Source organism: Heloderma suspectum, chromosome 1 (assembly GCF_057233095.1).
Source record: "Heloderma suspectum isolate Gila_16-S chromosome 1, 16-S_ref, whole genome shotgun sequence".
Taxonomy (NCBI): domain Eukaryota; kingdom Metazoa; phylum Chordata; class Lepidosauria; order Squamata; family Helodermatidae; genus Heloderma; species Heloderma suspectum.
The window spans coordinates 403969391-403992675 of NC_139458.1; the positions used below are offsets into that span (position 1 = coordinate 403969391).

Here is a 23285-nt window from a genome sequence, read left to right on the forward strand (position 1 = left end):
CTGTGCACACACAAATATGCACATTTTGCAATTGCCATTCTATTTTTTAAAAAATGGTGACCGCGGAGTCGACAAGGCTGCCGGGGTGAGTGCAGGCCACTCACCGAGTGCAGGCAGGGGGTGGGTGGGGGCAGGAGCTCAGTGAGCAGGGCTCGGCGGTACAGGCAGGGGAGTTTCTGCTGGATTCCCAGACAGAATCGGGTGCTCACACCATCCCTAGTTCTGCACCCCTTCTGTAGGTGGTCAAAGTAGTGATTCCAGGTGTTGGCCTCAGACACCAAAGTCATGTGTGATTTATTCCATTGTGCCATCAAATATATTTACTAAGCTCTTCAAAATGGCTAATGGAAATAATGCCATATAGTGCTTGGAAGGGAATTCTATAACTGGAATGCAGCAACAGAAAAGGCCCTGTCCTGCATTCCCACAAACGAAGCCTCTGTTGGTGGTGGGATATACAACAGGGCATCAGAAGAAGAATGCTACCTATGCGCTGGTTCATATGGGAGGAGGTGGTCTTCAAGATTTCCTGGCCCTAAGCTTTTTAGGGCTTTATAGGTAAGCGGTCTGGAAACAAATTGGAAGCCAGTACAATTGGCTGCCACCTTTTGCACAAGCTGCATTTTCTAAACACTATCCTACGTGGAAGGCCCCATGTGATGTGAATGGGCCATAATTATAATAAATAGAGAAGCTCACATACCTCCACCTCTCCCCTCTTCTTGTAAGGATAATACAAGAGACATATACTGGACTGTTTTAGGTAATGAGGCAGGAAAAAATCTGCAGGGTTGAGACCTCCTTAAATCATTTTGTGCGAGAATTCCATTTTACTTCATTATGTTCATGTTCATGGACAATTATTAATCAACAATTTCCAGTGTGTCTTGACAGATTTCTTTTAAAGTGTGTGTGTGTGTCTGTGTGTGTGTGTGTACCAACCACTTATCTACAGAAAGAGCTCAATAATACCATTAGTGAAAGATAATTCAGCTTCTGTCATGTTCCCCAGAGTTACTATTAGTTTTCACAGCTCAACCAGCAACTGGTTAATAAAGCTGTTTTAGCTCTTTGAATTACAAATTAACTTACTTTGCAGGATTACACCTCATTCACAGTGTGCTAGTGTGGTGTAGTGGCTAGAGTGTTGGACCGGGATCTGGGAGATCCGGGTTCTAGTCCCCACTCAGCCATGAAAGCTCACTGGGTAACTTTGGTCCTGTCACAGACTCTCAGCCCAGCCTACCTCACAGGGTTGTGAGGATAAAATGGAGAGGAGGAGGATAATGTAAGATGCCTTGGGTTCCTTGCAAGAGGAAAAAAGGCGGGATATAAACGCAATAAATAAATAAAATAAAAGTGCTGCGGCACAGTATTCCATTCAGGCTGCGAAAATTGCAGGGCATAATCCAGTTAAAACTAAGCATGTTTAGGTCCCACTGATTTCTTAAGGGAAAAACTTAAGCATGAACTTCACCTTCCTATTAAAATGAATGGAATTTACAAGTCCTTTGCTGAATTGTCCTTTATTTATTTATTTTCCCTTACAATGACAAAAGCCAGAAACAGTGGGAAAGAAATATGATATTCTGGTGATTTCATTCTTGCCTTATGCAAATATAATGAAGTGGCAACTTTATTTTCTTTTTCAATTTATTTTGAAGCATCTATATATTTATAGCTGAGAGAAAACCCACGTATGCTGTTTTGCACAAGTTCATAGTTATCACCTTCTAACTAATTCCTAAAATCCTGGTTTAATAATATCCATCGATCCTTGAATAATGTTCCCAGAAGTTATGTTATATACATTGTTCATTTATGTTATATACATTGTTCTATACATTTCTGAAAGACTAAAACATAAGCATGGGGCTCTCAAATACTTTGTTTCATGAATATTCATGTTAATATTATTATTATTATTTTCAAAACAAACACAAAAGAGATTACTACTATAATTTAGATTTCACAGGTCATAAACCAAGTTACATTACTGTGGTATTTGTTCTGTGAACTTTAATTTCTCAGCAGGCAGATGCTACACCTGCCAACAATGATCCACTGATGTTACTGAAGCAACATTTATGAAGTTTGTTTAAGTCACATTTACCACATGTTGATTTTGGTTCTGCTTTAAAAACAACAACAACCCTATATGCTGACTGTCACTCAGGACATAGCGTGCTGTAGGAAAACCATGGGTTGGATCCAGACTTATTCATACTTACAGCAGACCTGGAATCAATGGGATGTTAGCTCATTCTGACCAGCTTAAGTCCCAATGGGTCTACTCTAAGTATGATGCAGTCTGGATCCAACCCCATTTAAGTGATATTCAAACTTGTTCTCAAAGTTGAAAATCATCAGTGAATCTACAAGGGTAAATGCTCCTTGCAAGGGCAATATCTGAACCCATGTCAGATAGAGAGATGACTTGGTCTTGTTTCTTATGGTCAAAACTTGCTAGGAACAGTATTTGTCCTGTCTTATATCCGAGTTAGTCTAATCTAATTGTCTGCAGCTACGAAATCTGCTCTGCATTATGATTAATAGCAATAATAATACATCCTAAGAATCTCTTTTGTTCTTCCTTCCTTTTCTTTCTTGTAATGCAAGTACATCTCAAAGCACAATTGGCCAGGAACCTCCTAGTCTGCATGGGGGATGCTTGTTGTGGTGAATCACTTACAGTTTAGTTCATGGGCCCTACTTCTAGGTAAATGTATATAGGATTGCTGCTTTAAAGCTGCACAGTGGAAAGCCAAAGGGTTGCTACTATTCCTTTCAGCAGGGATGGGATACCTGTGGCCCTCCAGACTCAGCCCCAGCCAGCATGGCCAATGGGTAGGGCCCAGCCTGCATGGTCAGAGAGGTGGGACTTGTAGTCCAACAACATCTGGATGGCCACAGGTTCCCCAGCCCTGCTCTTCAGGCTTCAGTTCCCAACAACCCATTGGCTCTTCCTGACCTGGCCTGTTATTCCTGCTTCCAGGCTACGGGCTTTGCCTTAAGAACAGTCCAGTTGATACCTTGGTTTTCTGGTTCACTAACCTATTTTAGGGCTCAGTTACTGAAGCTCCTGCATAAGTGCATGTGGTGTAGGGATATCAGAGGAATCCATTTGGGGAGGTGGAGCTCAATGAGCTTCCCTTGGTTCGTCCCCCCAGACTTTGGTCCATTTCCCACGAACTGGCCTGACTCAATCTGCATCTAGCTGGGCCAGTTTACAGATTTTTTTTTTATTATTATTATTTGCTCAAATAGAGATTTTCTCAAATTGTGGCTGCAATTTGCACAAATAAAAAAAATACAGCAAAAGTTCCCAGCGTTCGGGGGGAAAACATGGCTCACCCTGCAAACGCGAGCCAAGTTGGGCACACTGGGGAACTCCGTCAAGCCAAGACTGAATGGATTTCCTGACAGACATCCCTCATGTGGTGGGGAAGACAAAATGCTTTCATTTCATTAATTCATTTATTACATTTCTATTTTCTATACATTTGTTACATTTCTATTACATTCTAATAGCCGAAGCTCTCAGACGGTTTGCAAAGATTAAAAACCATTAAACATACTAGATAGATAGATAGATAGATAGATAGACAGATAATGATGATGATGATGATGATGATCATAGATAGATAGATAGATAGATAGATAGATAGATAGATAATGTGTGGATGGAGGAGAGAATGTGGAAGAAAATAGTTGGAAGTATTTTGGAACCTAATAACAAAACCGTTTATGTTCCTTATCTGCCTGTTCCCTAAATGTGTGCTTGCAATCCTAGTTCAGAGCCACTTTTGGAGCAGGCAGCAACCAGACTGTCAGAATCCGTGACGCATGAAATAAAAGCTACTCTGCTTCCAGATGGATGGGTGGATGTGTGAGTGAGTGAGTGAGTGAGTGAGTGAGTGAGTGAGTGAGTGAGTGAAGGATCTCAGAGTGTCTTTGAACACCATTTGAAAGCCACTACACTACGAATATGCTTGGCTCTTTTGCAGAAAGTTAAGTGTCAGTACCCGAGAGGCAGCATAGTTCACTGGACTGAAAGAGGACGATGGTTCGATGGGATTTGACTTGAATTCAAGTCCTTCCTCTGTCGGACCAGGGCAGGAATCACGTATGCAACGCCCAACTGTGCATGTGGTTCTCCATCCACAGCAGTGGAAGCTCACTCAAAGCTGAGTGGGACAATTGTGCAGCCTCGAGAAAGTATCTCTGAGCTTCATTCCCTAACTGTAAAAAATAAGAGATGTTATGAATAATGACTGATTTCACCAGAGACACTGGTCTGCAAGAACAGATACACTGATGACCACAAGGTCCTTTGCCAGTTTCTGAAAACATGGTCTATGAATGGCAAGTAGTGTGCTCGTAACCCGGCTGTTTACAAAGTGCTAGTGGAAGATTGCAAGCAATATGAGCACACGCTGCCTTAGCCTGACCCGCCTCAGCCATGCTGGGTGTCCGATGTGTACAGATCAGAGTGGCGGGGAAGTGGCGCTCCGTTGCTTGCTTCTCTTCTCCTGGGTCTTGAGGGCTCAAAGTGACATCCCCGGGAGGCTGGCTTGCTTGGAGCTGTCACGGCCTGCCCCAAGAAGGGCGCACACCCGTTATGATGATGCGTCAATAATAAGCTCTCGTTGTAGGTGACTCATTTCTGCTTTTGGCTGGGGACTCGCCTTGTCAAACAGCCTGACAGAATCTTGCTGTCAACACAATCCACAGGCAGAGGGTTGTGAGAGGCAAAGGCAGCTAACTGCTCTGTGGTATTTTTATTCCGATGTTAATGAACTAAAGAAAAATGCCAGCATCATTATTCGAAGAACGTATGCTTATTTTACACAGATGCAAACCCTAGGGCCTGAGTGCTGCTTTCCTCATGACTCCATAGCTCACTCTTTACACAGTGCGCTCTTTACACATTGTCTGTAATGCAAATGCCTCTCACATTTTATATTCCCTGGATTTCTCTTGGCCTTGCCTTGCTTAGTTGAAACAGAGCTGACTAACCAAGTGGGCATAGTATACAGCTGTTGACTTGCACGCACTTCACAATGGTTTTCACTAAAGAGATCTGCCAAAGGCCTTTGGTCATTTTTTTTTCTTTTTTGGCCAAGGCTCATCTGAAGGTGAAAACCATAGGGATGGCTAACTTATCTGGGGCAGTACAGAACAGGGCGCTTATGCCCCCAAGGATTCCCCGCAGATTTCCTTCTGCCCACTGCTTACTCAAGGGAGATTTTGTGCTTCTGGGGGAAACCCGAAATAAGCAGAAAATTTCATTTCTGGAAGGAGGGAGGTTGGCAAAGCTCGCATAAGGGAACCCGCTGACCTGCCTCCTTCCAGAAACAAGCATTTCTGCTCTTTTGGGCTTCCTCTAGGAAGCACTAAATCTGCCTTATTTAAGTGGTGGATCCGGCTTGCGCAATGGAATCGGTGGGGCCATCGCTTGCAGAGGGGAATTGGTGGGGTGGAAGGGAATCGGTGGGGGCATAAGTACCCCTTTGGATTCTGCCCCTGCATCAGATGAAGCATAGCTCTTATCAGATGAAAGTGCAACAGTGAGAAAACAAAGCCATTTTAAACAAATGCATATTCTGGTTCACTTGAGAAATACCCACATTTAGTAGTAGTAGTAGCAGCAGCAGCAATAATCTAGGCTACTGGGAATGAACTTTAGACCTGTTCCTTGGATATAATGATATTGAAATGTAAGGTTGTTTATTAAACTGTAAGACTGTTAAGGTTATAGATATAGATTGTAAAATAGAATGGCATTGGAGGCTGGGGGGTATTGGAGTTTAATTTTAATTCTTTAAGGGGGAGGGAGAGGGAGAGAGGGGGAAGGGGAAAGAATCTTCTTCCTTTTCTTCACCTCCTTTCCTCCTCCCTTTGCCTTTTTTCCTTTTTTTTCTTTCTTTTTCCTTCTCTTTTTGTTATTATGGTGTCCTCATCAGAATATTGTATTGTTGGGAAATTCTAGTATTGATCAGGTTGTTGTTATGTTTGGTATTGTATATTTCATTTATAAAGATAAAATATATCATTTTCAGAAGAATTATCCACAAGGAACATAGGAGGATAAGTATGTACTGTCTGGATACCTTCAAAATGTAAAGACTGCTCTTGCACAAAAATCCCTGTACCCAGTCATCTCAAACGTGGCAGGTTTCATCCCCTTAGAAGATGCAACTTTCCCTGCAAATTTCATCTAATCCTACTAAGAAATTTAAAAAAGTTGTCATCAGTTCCCATTTTAAAAAATCAAAATATAAAGGTACGTAGCACAAAATCCTCTATACTTGCACCTATACTTCTGAACTTTGGCAGACATGCCCCCTCCTAAGGGGTTCCTATGCCAGGAAATGTCATCCAGTTCTGACAAAGAGAAAAAAAGGTATAGCCATTTTTTAAAAAAAAATTCCCATGATAGTCAATGGGAGGTATTGGGTTTTTGAATCTCAACTCAGGTTCATTACTCAGGTTCAGTTGAAGCGAATGGCCTTCAGATTGGTCAGATCCTAATCAGTCCCTTTTCTGAAGCACAGAATTGGGATCTGTGTTGAATCTTGTGGCCGGTGAACATCTCTACTGAAGACCTTTTGCAAAAATTGCTGGACATCAATCATCACACTCCCATCCCATGGAGTAGAACTGTCATTTAATTTTGCAGCCCCTCCAATACTGTGCTGATAGCATTTCATTTATGTGATGTGGCGTTAATAGGGTGTAATGTATTCCCTCTAGGAATGTCATAAATAATTCTTCCTCTGTGAAGTGCCAATCAAATTCCTGGGTATATGTACCACAGCCAGATGGTGGTGTCATGTGGGGACAGGAGAGGTGATGCAGGCCAGAGGTTCACTTGCCAAAAGCATAAATGGTCTCCCTCCAGAACCACAACCTTGAGCTCAGAGGAGTAGGCTGTCACTGAAGTAGCACTAGGGCCAGAATGTGGAGATCAATTAGCGTGCCAGTTTGGGCCAAGATTCTGTCATTTTGCTCCATTGCATAAGGTCAGTTGGACAGATGGTGTGCACATGTTAAGAAACAAATGGGCTTGCTTTCAAACTGGTCTTACTATAGGTTTTTTAAAAATGTATATTTTATTAAATTTGATACAAAAGTATTCATCCATAAAAATTCACTTGAAATTATTCATCATAGGTTTCTTATTCAAACCTCGTCCCTTCCCCAGTCTCCCCCATTTTCTCCTGCCCTTCACATTACAGTCCTCCTCTGTAAACATGAATCCAAATGAAAGAGTTTGGACTTGTTGTGAGCCTTTATATGCAATCACCTAATCATACTTCCGTAGGTGTAACAAATGAGCATCGGATGTTTATGAAACAGCATCCATAAACACTTTCCCCTCCTCAAAGCAGATGTGAACTAATCAGTAGACAAAGGTAACCATTTCCAAAAATGGTCTCATAGAATCATAGAATAGTAGGGTTGGAAGGGGCATATAAGACCATCAAGTCCAACCCCCTGCACAATGCAGGAATCCAAGTCAAGGATTCCCTGACAGATGGCTGTCCAGCTTCCTCCTGAATGCCTCCAGTGTGGGAGAGCCCCCCAACTCCCTAGGGAATTGGTTCCATTGTCATATTGCTCTAACAGTTGGGAAGTTTTTCCTGATGTTCAGCCGGAATCTGACTTCCTGTAACTTGAACTCATTATTCCATGTCTTGAACTCTAAAAATTTCTACAAACAAAAGCTCTTCTTTCTGGGTTATTACCTTTGGGACTTTTCTGGGTGAGAGGTGGAATGTTGGTGCTATATTGCTGTAGTTTGTAATCAGTATGATGTAGTGTGGAATACTATACATGTTTGGACAGAAAAAAGTCCTACAATTCTCAGCATTCCCCAGCCACCATGGACTTTTTATAGTCCTATAGTTACAGGACTTTTTCTGTCTAAACATGTATAGAATTGTGCCTTTAAATGCTTAGCTTTGCACGGATCACACCCTTTTCCTGAAGACACATAGCCATACTGGTTTGGATCCCTTCCTCGACAGGAGGGGATCCACTTGTGGAAGGTCCCTCCACCCAATTTGGGGGAACCCACCCCCCACAATACACCACAGCTCACCCCATTCAGCAGGGTCAGCTTACTCTCCATGTAATATTATTAGGAGGCTGGAGGGGCTGCAATGGGAAACAGATGGCAGGGAAGTCCACTTCCGTCACTGCAGTTGATTCAGCATAAATCTGGATCCAACCCATTATGAGTAACATTTCAAATAATACTCATATATAAAAAGCATCCTGAAAGGCAAAGATGTTTTAAAAGGGTTTGCATTTCATGGAATAGATTCAACATCAATGTACATTACAATTGCTTCCTGAGTTTCAAAGCTTTTTCCGGTGAATGCATACTGCTGTGGAATTCATGCACCACCAGATATAGCAGGCTATATCGGAACATTGATATGGTATTGTACAAGTCACTTGGCCCCTTCTTTTAAGGACTAGAGGCATCCCTTTGGATAACTGCTAATCTCTGGAGTATCTGTGTTGCCATTCAATCCCAACATGGGAGTAGCAATATAGGAATCCAAATACAGAGAGCGGTGCCCAGGGCCAGCCTGTGAACAGAGAGAACACAAGAGAGATTAGTCAGGTACAGAGTCCTATCATCCAAAACTGCTTGGAGCAAAAGGCTGGTCTGGTCAGCTGAGTTGGTCTCTAATCCCGGATCTGATTAACATGAGTCATGGGATCAAGTCGGTCACGTTTGCTTAATTTGATCCTTACCCATTATTTAGTTTTCCATTCATAATGGCACCAACCCGCAAAACTCCACAAGGCACTAAGCATAAAAGGTAATAGGAAACCTACACAAAGAAGCTAAAAAACAAGTTTCACACCTCCTTAACCCCACACACTTACCATATATTTCTGTTGCTGCTTAGTTACAGATTCTATTTGATGTAATATCAATTCCCCCGGAAAATCCTTACTTTTTTGGGGAAAAAATCTTAATAGCCATTGCAACTTCCAAAAAAGGCAAATGTTGACTCTGAGAGAGCTGCAGGTCAGTGGTAAACATATGTTTGGCATGCAGATGCTCCCAGACTCAAACCCTGGAATCTCCTGAATGAACCTGCCTGATTAGTATGTTCATCCTCAGACACCCTTCTCAGTGTGCCCCCAATTTCAGAAGCAAGGTATGTGATGATCAGAGAAAGGGCCTTCTCTGTTGTGACACCCCGACTATAAAAAGTTCTTCCCAGTCAGGTTTACCTGGTGCCAACCCTGTTGTTCTTTCAGCAGCAGGCCTTTTAAGATCAGTCTTTTAGATCTGGAATATACATCTCTTTTAATATACATCTGTTTTAAATTTTCTGCTGCTTTTCATTTTTTAATGTTTTGTTACAACTGATTTTAATACTTGTAAGCTGCTTTGCGAGTCCTTTGTTATTAAATTATTGAACAAATACAATTTCCCCTTAAAATAGTGTCAATTTGAAGGTGTCAATAAACATATGGATAGGGGTGATCCAGGAGATATTTTTTACTTGCACTCCCAAAAAGCTTTTGACAAAGTCCCTCAGCAAAGACTCCTGAGCAAACTTTGCAGTCATGGAATAAGGAGAGAGGTCCTTTTATGGATCAGTAACTAGTTAAAGAACAGAAAGAACAATAAATGATCAGTTCTCACAATGAAGGAATGTGAACAATGGTGCCCTATTAAAGGGTACCGATGTGGGATACAGATATTGATTGGGGTGGTGATTTTTAACTTGTTCATAAATTATATGAAGTTAAGGGTGACAAGTGAGATGGCCAAGCTTGCTGAAAACATCAAATTATTTAGGATGGTTAAAACAAAAAGGGATTGTGAAGAGTTCCAAAAGAATCTCCTCAAATTTGGGGAATGGGTATTAAAATGGCAAATGCCATCCAAGATAAGCAAGCGTAGAGTGATGCAAACAATCCTAACTCTATGCGTACAGTGATGAGATCTGAGCTGGCAGTGAATGATGAAGAAAGAGATCTGGGGGTTGTGGTGGACAACTTGATGAGAATGTCAACCCAGTGTGTGGCTGCTGAGGAAAAGGCAAATTCCGTGTTGGGCACAATTAGAAAAGGAATTGAAAACAAAATTACTGATATCATAAAATCCTTACACAAATCTGTGGTATGACCACATTTTGAATACTGTGTACAGTTTTGGTCACTGCACCTAAAAAAGGATATTTTACCATTCACAAATTGCTGTAAAAGTATACAGAAGGGCAACCAAAGTCAAGGGCTTGGAGCAACTTCCCTATGAGGAGAGATTACCATGTTTGGGGCTGTTTAGCTTAGAAAAAAAGCAAGTAAGGGGAGACATGATAAGAGGTGTGGATAATCGCATTCATAACACTATATCCTGTTAACCTGGGATCATCCCATGAAGCTGAATGGTGGGAGATTCAGGACAAATAAAAAGTACTTCTTCATACAGCACATAGTCAGACTATGGATTTCGCTACTACAAGATGAAGTGATGGCCACTAGTTTGGATGGCTTTAAAAGGGGATTAGACAAATTCATGGAGGAGAAGACTAACAGTGGCTACTAGTCATGATGGCTATGAATTACCTCCAGCATCAGAGGTATGCCTAGGCACACCAGATGCTGGGGAACACAAGTGGGAGGGTGCTGTTGCACTCATGTCGTGCTTGCAGGCTTCCCACTGGGGCTTCTGGTTGGCCACTGTGGGAACAGAATGCCAGAGTAAATAGAACTTTGGTCTGATCCAGACAGCTCTTTTTACATTCTTATGTATAAACAAACCAGATAGGCAAAACCCACCAGCACACAGCTTGAATTAGGATGTTTGGAGCAGATCTGAAGCTCCCTGACAGCATCCAATCAGATCGTAGGTTGGGCCTTTAGGCCTATTTATGTAATTGAACTGAAATAAGCTTGATGCATCAGACACTGCTGCGTCATAGCCTCTGTTCATTTCAGCCTCTCTTGTTTAACTTTTTCTGAATAGAGAACTATAGAAAACAGTTAAATACAGAGTGACATCATATGATAAAGCTTTCTCTTTGGGCTTGGCACAATGCTAAGGCTCTAGAAGGAAGTTAAGCAAAAGAAAGTGTTCTTTCATTAAAAAAAATATATTTGGAGGAGGCATCAGGGTGAAAGTAACTGAAAGGATGTGGACAGAGCATAGATCTCAAACAACAATAAGGTAATATGCATTCTATTTGGACTTGGTATCAAACACATAATTACAGGTTTGGTTGCCCAGATCTGCAAGGACTAAATGTTTTAAGAAATGCCAAAGCACCCTTGAAATGACTGCTGCAAACGAATGGCTCATGTGTTCGTGTGATTTGATTATAGAGCACGGTACATGATGACACACAGGTCGTCACAGAGAAATTAATTCTTTGGTGACATCATTCAAGTCAGACTGTCACATTCTCTCCCCCCCCCCCGCCCCTCACACAGAAAGAACATTTCTTCTGTTCTTCCCATCAAATGTAGGAACAAAGGCCACATTCCCACCTGAATGTCTAAACAAATGTTTTAATTTGCAAAACCAGAAAGAAACAACTGGTAAGAAGTCTGGAAAAAAGAGTCTAAGTGGCTTTTCTATAGTTTGAAAACAATTCTGATGTAACCTGCGTTATGTGACTCAGGAGCAAGACAGAAAGGCAGATATAAACATCTTACATAAAACAAATAATAACACTGCTATTTTTGAATAAACTTGCATGGAATTGGGCTGCTAGAACTGTACTGTGAGTTTGGCTGGTTTGATCACTCTGAATGAGTGATCAGGGCCTTTTCAGAAAATAATACAGATGCCCGTCGCTGGGAAATGGGTTAATTTTTGGCTCGATGGAGTTCCATGGCATGTACAACTCTCCTTGCCTCTGCGAGCCGACCTGTGGGCTGTTCCTTGAACTCCAGGAACCTTTTTGCTTGGGGGGGCAGGGGGAGAAGGATCTGTGATATTCACAAATTTCTTAGCAATTTGTGCAAATCACATCCAAATTTGCACAGATTATGCAAATTTGACCATCTTTCCCTTTATTTGTGCAAATTTGGCCATAATTTGAGCAAATTGCTCAGAAATTTGCACAGGTTGCAGAGCCTTCCCCCCACCCATCACCACCAATGTGCAAAATTCCCAGAAAATCCACAGACTGCCTTGACTCACTGCAGATTGAGTCAGGCACCACAGTGGGAACTGAAACCTAGTCCAGGGGGCTGAGCCTAGGAAAACCTGTTGAATTTAACTCCCCCAAATGGCTCTCTCTAACATCCCTAGAAAATAATGGCAATATTTCTTTAATACCTGTGGATGGTCCCCTGAACAGGTGAGTCACTGCAGGGAAGGGGGAGGGGGCGAGGCTCAGACCTGTGCTTTGCGGGGTATTTTAGAACCAATACTTTTTTTGTACCTGATTAAAAGGTATAGCCGGATTAATTGGGCATCAGCCAGATGCCTTGGCCTTTACCATAGAGACGAAAGGCTGAACAGAAATATATTTATATCACACTGCATCTGATCTTGCCATAGATGTTAGCCCCTTGCAGCTCTTCACTTTGTGTGATGCTGTCAGGCTGGTGAGCATGCTGCTGGGGCGGTTTTGGTTTCCCAGCAGCGACAGGGCAGCAGGAAGAGGCTAGTGGCAGGGTCACCGACACAAAAAGACCAGCCACCTTGGGAGGGACGGGGGAGGAAAATGGGAATCATGCAGATTGGAGGACTTTGCTTGCCCCCGTCGGGGAGACCAAGACTGGCATTGATCCTGCCTGTTCCTCAGGCCAAAAAAGGGCTAGTGCTCTCTTTTGCTCTTGGCTGGCCAAGCCGGAAATGATAAGGTGTCACTGGCACTGGATGTGAAGGTGAGCCAGTCGTGTGTTTAAAAGAGGAAGGCTGTTCTGAAGAGCCAGGCACCCCATCGTGTAAGCACGATCGTTTTGGCCTGGAGGGTCATATCCAGTGTTGGCTGGGCAACCGTTGCAACTTTTCTGCTCATAAAGGTTCTCTGCAACCTTTCTACTCATGAGTAAGCAGGACTGAATCAGCAGCACTTCCAAATAGCACCCCAAAGACCAAGCCTCCACATGTCCACTCAGAAGTAAGCACCCCAGACTCCAAGCCTCAGCAGAGAATTACATCCTATTTCCTCTCCTGGAAACACATGTCCTGCTGCTCTCCTAGCTCATGTGGCAAATCTGGGTTTAGAAGCATTGGCTCTCATTTTATCAGCTGCTGAGAGACCACTAGCACAACCTTACACATCTCTTTTCAGAAGTACGTCCCATGCGCGCTCCCGGGAATGTGTGCACGGGATTGCGCCTGGATATTCTACTTGGAAGTCTGCAGACAAGTTCCCAGGTTCGCTTTCTATGACACACAGTGCGGATCCAGCAAGGGTGATCCGTGGCCAGAAACAGGTATCTGCATGCGGATTACTGTTTCAAATCGGGGCCCGAGTTTGCAAAGGCGCACTGAACTGGGAATAACCTAACACCCATGTGGAATCCATGCCTGTGTTCTGCACACTGTTGGCTAAGGAGAGAACGAACAGAGCACTTTCTCTTCCACTCCCAGCAAATGATTGGGACGGGATGGTCAAGGATCAATGGCACTCGTGACCTGTTCAAAAAGGCAAGTACTTATGCGCAGTCAATGCTGAGATGTACCTGCACAAGAGCACCTCTGGACTGAGGAGCCTGAGGGCAGTCCAGAGTTCTGTGCTAGCATGAGCCAGACGGGGATATTCTATGGTCTTCTATTTGGAAGAAATATTTAGCACTTCTCCCCTGGCAGCACCTCGCGTCAATCTGTGAGAAATAAGTATTTTTGCTGATTTGCTAAAACAAAAAAGGCAAAGGAAACATAACAAAACCTCAAAGAGGCAAAGGTTGTAGTCTTTCAGGCCTCCCCAGTGATTGACTGAAAGAACTCAGGATTTATGTTATGGAAGTCAGCCCCCCCGCCCCCCCCCCACACACACACACTGCCACACTACTATCACCACTGGTGCTGTCAGATTATGGAAAGCTCATGAACATGCTGGGGGTAGGGGGTAACTGTGTGAGCATTTGGTGAGATGGGCACAGAGAAGCAGGGCAGCACTATCACAGCAGTGCACAGTGTGAATGGGGCATGTGAGTACATAGGGAGCTGCCTTATACTGAGTCAGACCATCGCTCCATCTAGCTCAGTACTGTCTACACTGACTGGCAGTGGCTCTCCAGGCAGGAGTTTCCCCGGCCCTACCTGGAGGCGATGGTGACACAGTGTGATTTTATTTTTCCTATTTTTCTTCAAGTTGTCTTTCTAATGCCTCCTCATATCCACCTATATTTCCCTTATATCTTATATTATCGCTTTTATTAGTTTTCTCTTATTTCTTAAATCCACCTTTACTTGAGTTTTGTCAATAAAGATTGCTTCTCTCTATAACTTCTCTCCCTGCTCCTGGTAGATAACCTTGTAGATTTCAGGCACCACAGTGTACTCTTGCTTTCTTTGCAATGTAATAAATGTGGTATGAAAAGAAATAGAATGCAAAGTTTGACCCAGAATGCAATCCTGAATTGTAAACATCCTGAAAAGTATTCTGTGACCCAAGACATCTGAGTGGTAATTGAGAACACTATGAAATGTAAAAAGGTCAACACTCTAAACCAGTCCATGTCATGTGAATAGCCCAGATCAGGAAGGGGAGGTGTGAATGGAGAATGAATGGTTTTATTGCAGCGAGGCCAAGTGGGGGTGCTCTGGTATGCCAAAGATTGCCAAAGTATCAGTTACAGAAGATGGAAATGGGCCAATAAAAGAGGTGGACGGCACGTTATGACCACAGAAACAACCTTGAGAAACGTTGGGGAATCAGGAGGAGGTGCCAGGCTGTCTACAACAAACGTCAATCCTGGAAATTGGGAACATGATGTATTATCACCAAAGAACATAATGAACCCCTCTTTGATCTCATGAGCCCCAATGAGGAAAAAGGGTATAAAACCCGCATTGTTCAGGAGGGGTTGCATCTGGATCGTTGGAATGTTCACATACCAACAGTACCCTCAATCCACAGGACATGTATTAAGTGAGTATGTGTTGGGTAAAATTCAGGGAAAGGATTTTATTGTCCAGGGCTTAGATAAGGCGCAGTTATCTTTGTTCTGTCATACTTAACCGTTTGGGTTTAGGATATAAGGCAGCAGGCAGCAGGCTTGGGCCTGGCTGACACTGTATCACCGTTGCCTCAGTGGGCCATTTGCGGTATGGACCGATCTGGAGCTGAGCAACAAACAGGGACTAACTGTATATTTAGTCATTTAATGCACCACATTTGGCTAACTAAGTTCCTACCTAAGAGGTGTGCAACTTCTTAAGCCTCAGAGAAGGGCACATCTTCTTGAGGATTGTTAGTTTGGGGCTCTTATCTAAGAGGCATGCAACCTCTTGAGCTTCAGAGAGCCTGAAACTCTTTGAGATTCCTTTGTAATTAAGTTTGTATCTGAGAGGCATGTAACCTCTTCAGCCTCAGAGTGCGTGCAACTCTCTGGGAAGGTTCTACTTTTGCTTGTTTCTTTTATTTCATTAATCTCCTTTTCTTTCATCTACACTGGTTGTGTGTGTGTTCTTCTCCACCTCATAAGAACCCAAACCTCTCAGCCTGACTGAGCAGTCCTGGGTGAACTGAAATCCCTATTTCACAATGAGATTAAACCTGGGGGCGTCCCCATACAAAGCACGTGCTCTGCTGCTGAGCGATGGCTCTTCCCTGCAGTCTGGGTATGAGAGGTTTGTGATGTGAATAGAGAATGAGGACAGACAAGGTGCAGCAAATGAAAACAAATGAACAACCTTGCAAATTTCCACTGGCCTTACTGTATTTATTGGATGGCCTTTGGCTTATGCTTCAGTTCGGGGTCCACAAATGTTGCCTTAGCTTACTAGCATCCTCCGGCATGCACAGAAGGTGTGGGGGAGAGGCTGGGGTTTCTCTCATTTATGGGAGAAGATAAGAAACAACGGGAGCCTCTCCTCCTGCTCAGCAGGGACTCTGGCTGTTTCTTCCCAGCTCAAACTGCAGTGGAAATGAGATCTCTGACATAGGGATCTGTCTGCGGCTCACCAGCAGGCACTTGCCCTGACGAGCGGATGTGTGGATGCCTGGCCTCAGTTCACCATTGTCAGATGAACACATGAAACTGCTTGATACTAGATCAGACCACAGGTTCCCCTGGATCAGTCTGACTACTCTGATGGCTGCAGGCTCTCCAAGCTCTCCGGCAGAAATCTTTCCTAGCCCAACCAGCTGAGATTCCTTAGCCGGAGATGCTGGGAATTGACCCTGGGACCCGTTGCACCTTCCCTTCCTGGCCAAAGTCCACAGCTGGAAGAAACACTGAAGGTCTCCTGGACCTCTCAGCGGCTTTCGATACCATCGACCATGGTATTCTTCTGGATAGGTTGTCTGGGTTAGGAGTTGGAGGCACTGCACTGCAGTGGTTCCGCTCCTACTTGGATGGCCGATTCCAGAAGGTGGTGCTGGGGGATTATTGCTCTGTGCCATGGCAATTGTGCCATGGGGTTCCACAGGGCTCTATTTTATCCCCCATGCTGTTTAACATCTACATGAAACCGCTGGGGGAGGTTATCTGGAGGTGTGGGCTGAGGTGCCATCAATATGCAGATGACACCCAGCTCTACCTCTCTTTCTCATCAAAACCAGGTGAGGCAGTGGCTGTTCTGAATCAGTGCCTGGGCACAGTAATGGACTGGATGAGGGCCAATAAACTGAAACTCAATCCAGACAAGACGGAGGTACTGTTAGTGGGTGGTTCGTCTGCCCAGCTAGGTGATATTCAACCTGTTCTGGAGGGGGTTGCACTCCCCCTAAAGGATCAGGTTCGTAGTTTGGGGGTGCTCTTGGATCCAGAACTGTCACTTGAGGCACAGGTGAACTCAGTGGCACGGAGCACTTTTTATCAGCTTAGGCTGGTATACCAACTACGCCCTTATCTGGACAGAGATAGCCTAGCTACAGTTATCCATGCTCTGATAACTTCTCGTCTGGATTACTGCAATGCGTTATACGTGGGGCTGCCTTTGAAAACGGTCCGGAAACTTCAGCTGGTCCAAAATAGGGCAGCAAGATTGTTAACAGGGACTGGCCTGTGAGCTCATATTACGCCAGTACTTTTCCAGCTGCTCTGGCTGCCAGTCCATTTCCGGGCCCGATTCAAAGTGCTGGTGTTAACATTCAAAGCCCTTAATGGCTTGGGGCCAGGTTACCTGAAGGATCACCTCCTCCCATATGTGCCTGCCCGGACCTTAAGATCATCATCAGCGGCCCTTCTGCGTGAGCCCCTGCCAAAGGAAGTGAGGCGGGTGGCTACTAGGAGGAGGGCTTTTTCTGCTGTGGCATCCCGGCTCTGGAATGAGCTCCCTAGTGAGGTTCGCCTGGCACCTACATTGTATTCCTTTCGGCACCAGGTGAAGACCTTTTTATTTTCCCAGGCATTTTAGCATTTTAGCTTTCTAAATTTTTATCTTTGTTGTTTTAAATCTGTATTTTAAACTCCTGCACTGCTGCTAGGTTTTATTGTGGTTGTATTGTTATATTGTGGTTTTAATGTTCTATATATTTTAAATTGTTTTATTGTGTGTTGTTTGGTTTTAATTTTTGTGAACCGCCCAGAGAGCTTCGGCTATTGGGCGGTATAGAAATGAATGAATGAATGAATGAATGAATAAATAAATAAATAAATAAGTATCTCCTCCACGTATCAATTCCCTGCCACTACCTTGAAATGCAAGTACTAAGATCACTGACGAGGCTCTTATATGCTTGTGTTCTGTTAACACAGCACTCTGTATCTCGATGCTGATGTCTCTTTGTGAGAAGAGAGCACGAGTCATGGTGCAGCTAACCGTGGAAATGCAGGGGCCAAAGCTGCTGTGACGGAGAGCCACCGCCCTCATTAGAATGCAGTGGACAAGGGGCCCAGTGCGCGTGGCATTCTAATGAGAGCTTTGAATTTTCCTGCACTGCAGCATCTATATGGAGCAAATCAGTACCAGTGCATTCTGCTCTGATTGCTTTAAACAGAACTTGTCCCATGTTAGAGGCTAGTCAACAAAAGCCAGAAGGATAAATAACGCTGCGCTCCTTTGGACATACCAGGCTTCCTAGTAGCGTTTGGTAGCATTGCTGCACCGTATCATTTTTCCCAGCCAAAAGACAAAAGGCTCTGTATTCAAAAGGTTTATCCAGTGGCGATACAAGGGAAAACAAGGGCAAATGTATATTGGCTCTAAACATCTGTCAGTGCCTTTTGGCCATTTATTGCATTGGAGGAACACAGGACGCTGCCTTACAGCAGTTTAGACTGTCTACACCAGTATTATCTACTTTGACTGACAGAGGTATGTCGCATCATTGCTATTTGGGGTCCTTTTCGCTTCTGATGCCAGGGACGGCAACTGGGACATTCTGCACACAAGGCATATGCTCTGCCACTGAACTATGATCCTTTCCCAAAGGTTGCAGCTTTTAATTGGCTTCATTGCTGGATTGAACGACTTTGTTGTTGTTCAGTCGTTCAGTCGTGTCCGACTCTTCGCGACCCCATGGACCATAGCACGCCAGGCCTTCCTGTCCTGCGCTCTCTCCCGGAGCGTGCTCAAGTTCATATTCATTGCATCCGTGATGCTATCTAGCCATCTCATCCTCTGCCGTCCCCTTCTCCTTTTGCCTTCAGTCTTTCCCAGCATCAGGGTCTTTTCCAGGGAGTTTTCTCTTCGCATTAGGTGGCCAAAATATTGGAGCTTCAGCTTCATTATCTGTCCTTCCAATGAGCAGTCAGGGTTGATTTCCTTTAGGATGGACTGATCTGACCTCCTTGCAGTCCAGGAGACTCGTAAGAGTCTTCTCCAGCACCACAGTTCGAAAGCATCAATTCTTCGGCGCTCAGCCTTCCTTATAGTCCAGCTCTCACAGCCATACATTACTACTGGGAAAACCATAGCTTTGATTAGACGGACCTTTGTCGGCAAGGTGATGTCTCTGCTTCTTACTATGCTGTCTAGGTTGGCCATAGCTTTCCTCCCAAGGAGCAAGCGTCTTTTAATTTCATGGCTACAGTCACCGTCTGCAGTGATCTTGGAGCCCAAGAAAGTAAAATCTGTCACTGCTTCCATTTCTTCCCCTTCTATATGCCAGGAAGTGATGGGGCCAGATGCCATGATCTTAGTTTTTTTAATGTTGAGTTTCAAACCAGCTTTTGCACTCTCCTCTTTCACCCTCAACAAGAGGCTCTTGAGATCCTCTTCGCTATCTGCCATTAGGGTGGTATCGTCTGCATATTGGAGGTTGTTGATAATTCTCCCAGCAATCTTAATTCCGACCTCTGATTCATCCAGCCTGGCATTTCTCATGATGTACTCTGCATATAAGTTAAATAAGCAGGGTGACAATATGCAGCCTTGTCGTACTCCTTTCCCAATTTTGAACCAATCGGTTGTTCCATGTCTGGTTCTTACTGTTGCTTCTTGACCCTCGTACAGGTTTCTCAGGAGACAGGTAAGGTGGTCTGGTACTCCCATCACTTTCAGAATTTGCCACAGTTTGTTGTGATCCACACAATCAAAGGCTTTAGCGTAGTCAATGAAGCAGAAATAGACGTTTTTCTGGAATTCTCTTGCTTTCTCCATGATGCAGCGAATGTTGGCGATTTGATCTCTAGTTCCTCTGCCTCTTCGAAACCCAGCTTGTACTTCCGGTAGTTCTCGGTTCGCATACTGCTGAAGCCTAGCTTGTAGGATTTTGAGCATCACCTTGCTGGCATGTGAAATGAGCGCAATTGTGCGGTAGTTTGAACACTCTTTGGCGTTGCCCTTCTTTGGAATTGGAATGTAAACTGACCTTTTCCAGTCTTGTGGCCACTGTTGAGTGTTCCAGATTTGTTGGCATATTGAATGCAGCACTTTAACAGCATCATCTTTTAGGATTTTAAATAGCTCGGCTGGAATACTGTCATCTCCGCTAGCTTTGTTGTTACTAATGCTTCCTAAGGCCCACTTGACTTCACTCTCGAGGATGTCCGGCTCAAGTTCAGTGACCGAACTATCATGGCTATCAGGGACATTCAGATCTTTCCTGTATAGTTCTGTGTATTCTTGCCACCTCTTCTTAATCTCATCTGCTTCTGTTAGGTCCCTGCCTTCTTTGTCCTTTATCATGCCCGTCTTTGCACAAAACGTTCCCTTGAGATCTCCAATTTTCTTGAAGAGATCTCTAGTCTTTCCCATTCTGTTGTTTTCCTCGATTTCTTTGCATTGTTCATTTAAGAAGGCCTTCTTGTCTCTCCTTGCTATTCTCTGGAACTCTGCATTCAGTTGGGTATATCTTCCCCTTTCTCCCTTGCTTTTCGCTTCCCTTCTTTCGTGAGCTACTTGTAAAGCCTCGTCAGACAGCCACTTTGCTTTCTTGCATTTCTTTTTCTTTGGGATGGATTTCGTTGCTGCCTCCTGAACAATGTTACGGACCTCCGTCCATAGTTCCTCAGGCACTCTGTCTATCAGGTCTAATCCCTGAAATCTATTCCTCACCTCCACTGTATATTCATCAGGGATATGATTTAGGTCATACCAGAACGGTTTAGTGGTTTTCCCGACGTTCTTCAATTTAAGCCGAAATTTTGCAAGAAGCAGCTCATGATCTGAGCCACAGTCAGCTCCAGGTCTTGTTTTTACTGACTGTATGGAGCTTCTCCATCTTTGGCTGCAAAGGACATAATCAATCTGATTTCGATATTGACCATCTGGTGATGTCCATGTGTAGAGTCGCCTCTTGTGCTGTTGGAAAAGAGTGTTTGCTATGATCAGCATGTTCTCTTGGCAAAACTCTATTAGCTTTTGTCCTGCTTCATTTTGTACACCAAGGCCATGCCTGCCTGTTATCCCGGTGATTTCTTGACTTCCTACTTTAGCATTCCAATCCCCTATGATGAAGAGGACATCTTTTTTTGGTGTTAGTTCTAGAAGGTGTTGTAGGTCTTCATAGAACCGATCAACCTCAGCTTCTTCGGCCTCAGTGGTTGGGGCATAGACTTGAATTACTGTGATGTTGAATGGTTTGCCTTGGATTCGTACTGAGATCATTCTATCATTTTTAAGATTGTACCCCAGTACTGCTTTTCCCACCCTTTTGTTGACTATGAGTGCTACTCCATTTCTTCTAAGGGATTCTTGCCCACAATAGTAGATATGATGGTCACCTGAATTAAATTCGCCCATGCCTGTCCATTTTAGTTCGCTGATGCCCAAGATGTCGATGTTCAATCTTGCCATCTCATGTTTGACCACCTCCAGCTTACCTTGATTCATTGATCTGACATTCCAGGTTCCTAAACAATATTGTTCTTTACAGCATCGGATTTTCTTTTCACCACCAGACACATCCACAGCTGAGTGTCCTTTCGGGTTTGGCCCAGCCGCTTCACTCTTTCTGGTGCTACTTGGAAATACCCTCTGCTCTTCCCCAGTAGCATATTGGACACCTTCCGACCTGAGGGGCTCATTTTCCGGCGTCATATCTTTTAGCCTTGTGATACGTTCCATGGGGTTTTCTTGGCAAGAATACTGGAGTGGGTTGCCATTTCCTTCTCCAGTGGACCACATTTTGTCAGAACTCTCTGCCATGACCTGTCCGTCTTGGGTGGCCCTGCACGGCATAGCTTATGGCTTCACTGAGTTACGCAAGCCCCTTTGCCACAACAAGGCAGTGATCCATGAAGGGGAGTTATTTGGTAGAGGCCACTTTAAAGAAAAACATCATTATACTTGTATGCCTCTCTTGCATGGGGCTTTGAGAGGTCTCCCATCCAAGGAACTGAACAGGCCCACACCTGCTAAACTTTAGCAAAGCTGCATCAAGAGGCAGTCCAGACCTTGGTAGGAGCCAGTTTTAATTACTGAGACTTGTTTTTTTTTATTTTGAAACTCTTTTGGTCCTGGTGTGTTACTTAACAGGAATTGAAAAATAAAACAATAAAAATGAGATTGGGTCAGATCCAGACTTAGAGATGCTCAGAGTAGACCCATTGTAATCAGTGGGACAAGTTAGTCATGACTAACCTATGTCCCATGGATTTCATTGGGTCTACGTGAAGCATAGCTAAGACTGGATCCAAGACTTATACCATATTCTGTATATTAGAATCTAAGTTTTCAAATATATCTCAATTTAATCAATTAATCCATTAACTAAGCACATGCCAAGTCAACTAATGCTGCTGTAATCATCTGACAGTTCTAGGAGTTCTATGAATCAGAATATTCTGAGGCAGAAGCACCATTGAGGTATTGCACACTATGGTCCACCACCATATTGACTAAGTATTTCAGTAACATGGTTAGTAAAACTATAAGGATCCAGAATCAATTATGAGAGGACAATGAAGTATGGATGGGTAGATCAGAAGACAAAAGGGTTTATGCACTAATTCTGCCATTTTGAAAAGAAAATTCAAGCTTGGAGTATTGAAGACAATAGGATGTCTTGCGTTGTCTGTCATCTTCTTTTATATTTATTATCTCAGGGAGAGGTACATCTGATTTTAATGTTTCCTGCTATTACCTCTTGTGTTTTTAAATCTGTAGACACAGCATTGAACTCACTGTTAAAGCATATTTGTTTATTTATTGATGCTTGATATATTGGATGTGGTGTTCTACTTATTTATGGATGTTGGTGAGCTCTGACTAGGAAAATAAAGTTTTGTAGGAATCGTATGTTATAGAAATTTCAGTTGTAATATGTCTGTTATCCCATAATGTTATAAGCTAGGCTATGTCTATTCTACCTCTGTGTGAAATTGTCATGCCAAACAAAGACACAGTGCCTTATCAGAGACTCAGGAATGCCAAGAACGTATTATGTTAGAGTACAAGACTATCTCTCTGCGCATGCCTAGATACGTGAAAGGCACTGCCTGCTTTCTGTTTCCTTCTCAGCTAGACAAAGAGATTAGTGCAGCGCAAGCATAAGACAGTCCCCAAAGGTCTTACCTATATAAACTTTTGGATCACATTACTTGATTGTGACCTTTGTTGGAGCGTTAGCCCCAAGGGTTGCCTTATTCTGCAGAATAAAATTGTGTTGGACCAGATCTCTGCCTCCTCTCGTTCTTGGTAAACAAATTGGAAAGACTACCAGGGAAAGAACACAATTTTTGTAACATGTAGGAGCCTCCTTTTGCAACTTTATCTGGGTTGTGCAGGATGG

At 43.6% G+C, this 23285-nt stretch overlaps 1 protein-coding gene across 3 annotated transcripts in view; it reads right to left on the reverse strand.

Moving 5' to 3' along the window:
- Positions 1-7088: 7088 nt before the first annotated feature.
- HHAT (hedgehog acyltransferase) overlaps positions 7089-23285 on the reverse strand; it is a 280820-nt gene continuing 264623 nt past the window's right edge. For all 3 annotated transcript variants that reach the window (XM_084828889.1, XM_084828886.1, XM_084828888.1), the window contains one exon: positions 7089-8603. In XM_084828889.1, coding sequence (XP_084685015.1) covers positions 8512-8603 — 92 coding nt within the window. In that variant the 3' untranslated portion in view covers positions 7089-8511. The remainder of the gene's footprint in view (positions 8604-23285) is intronic.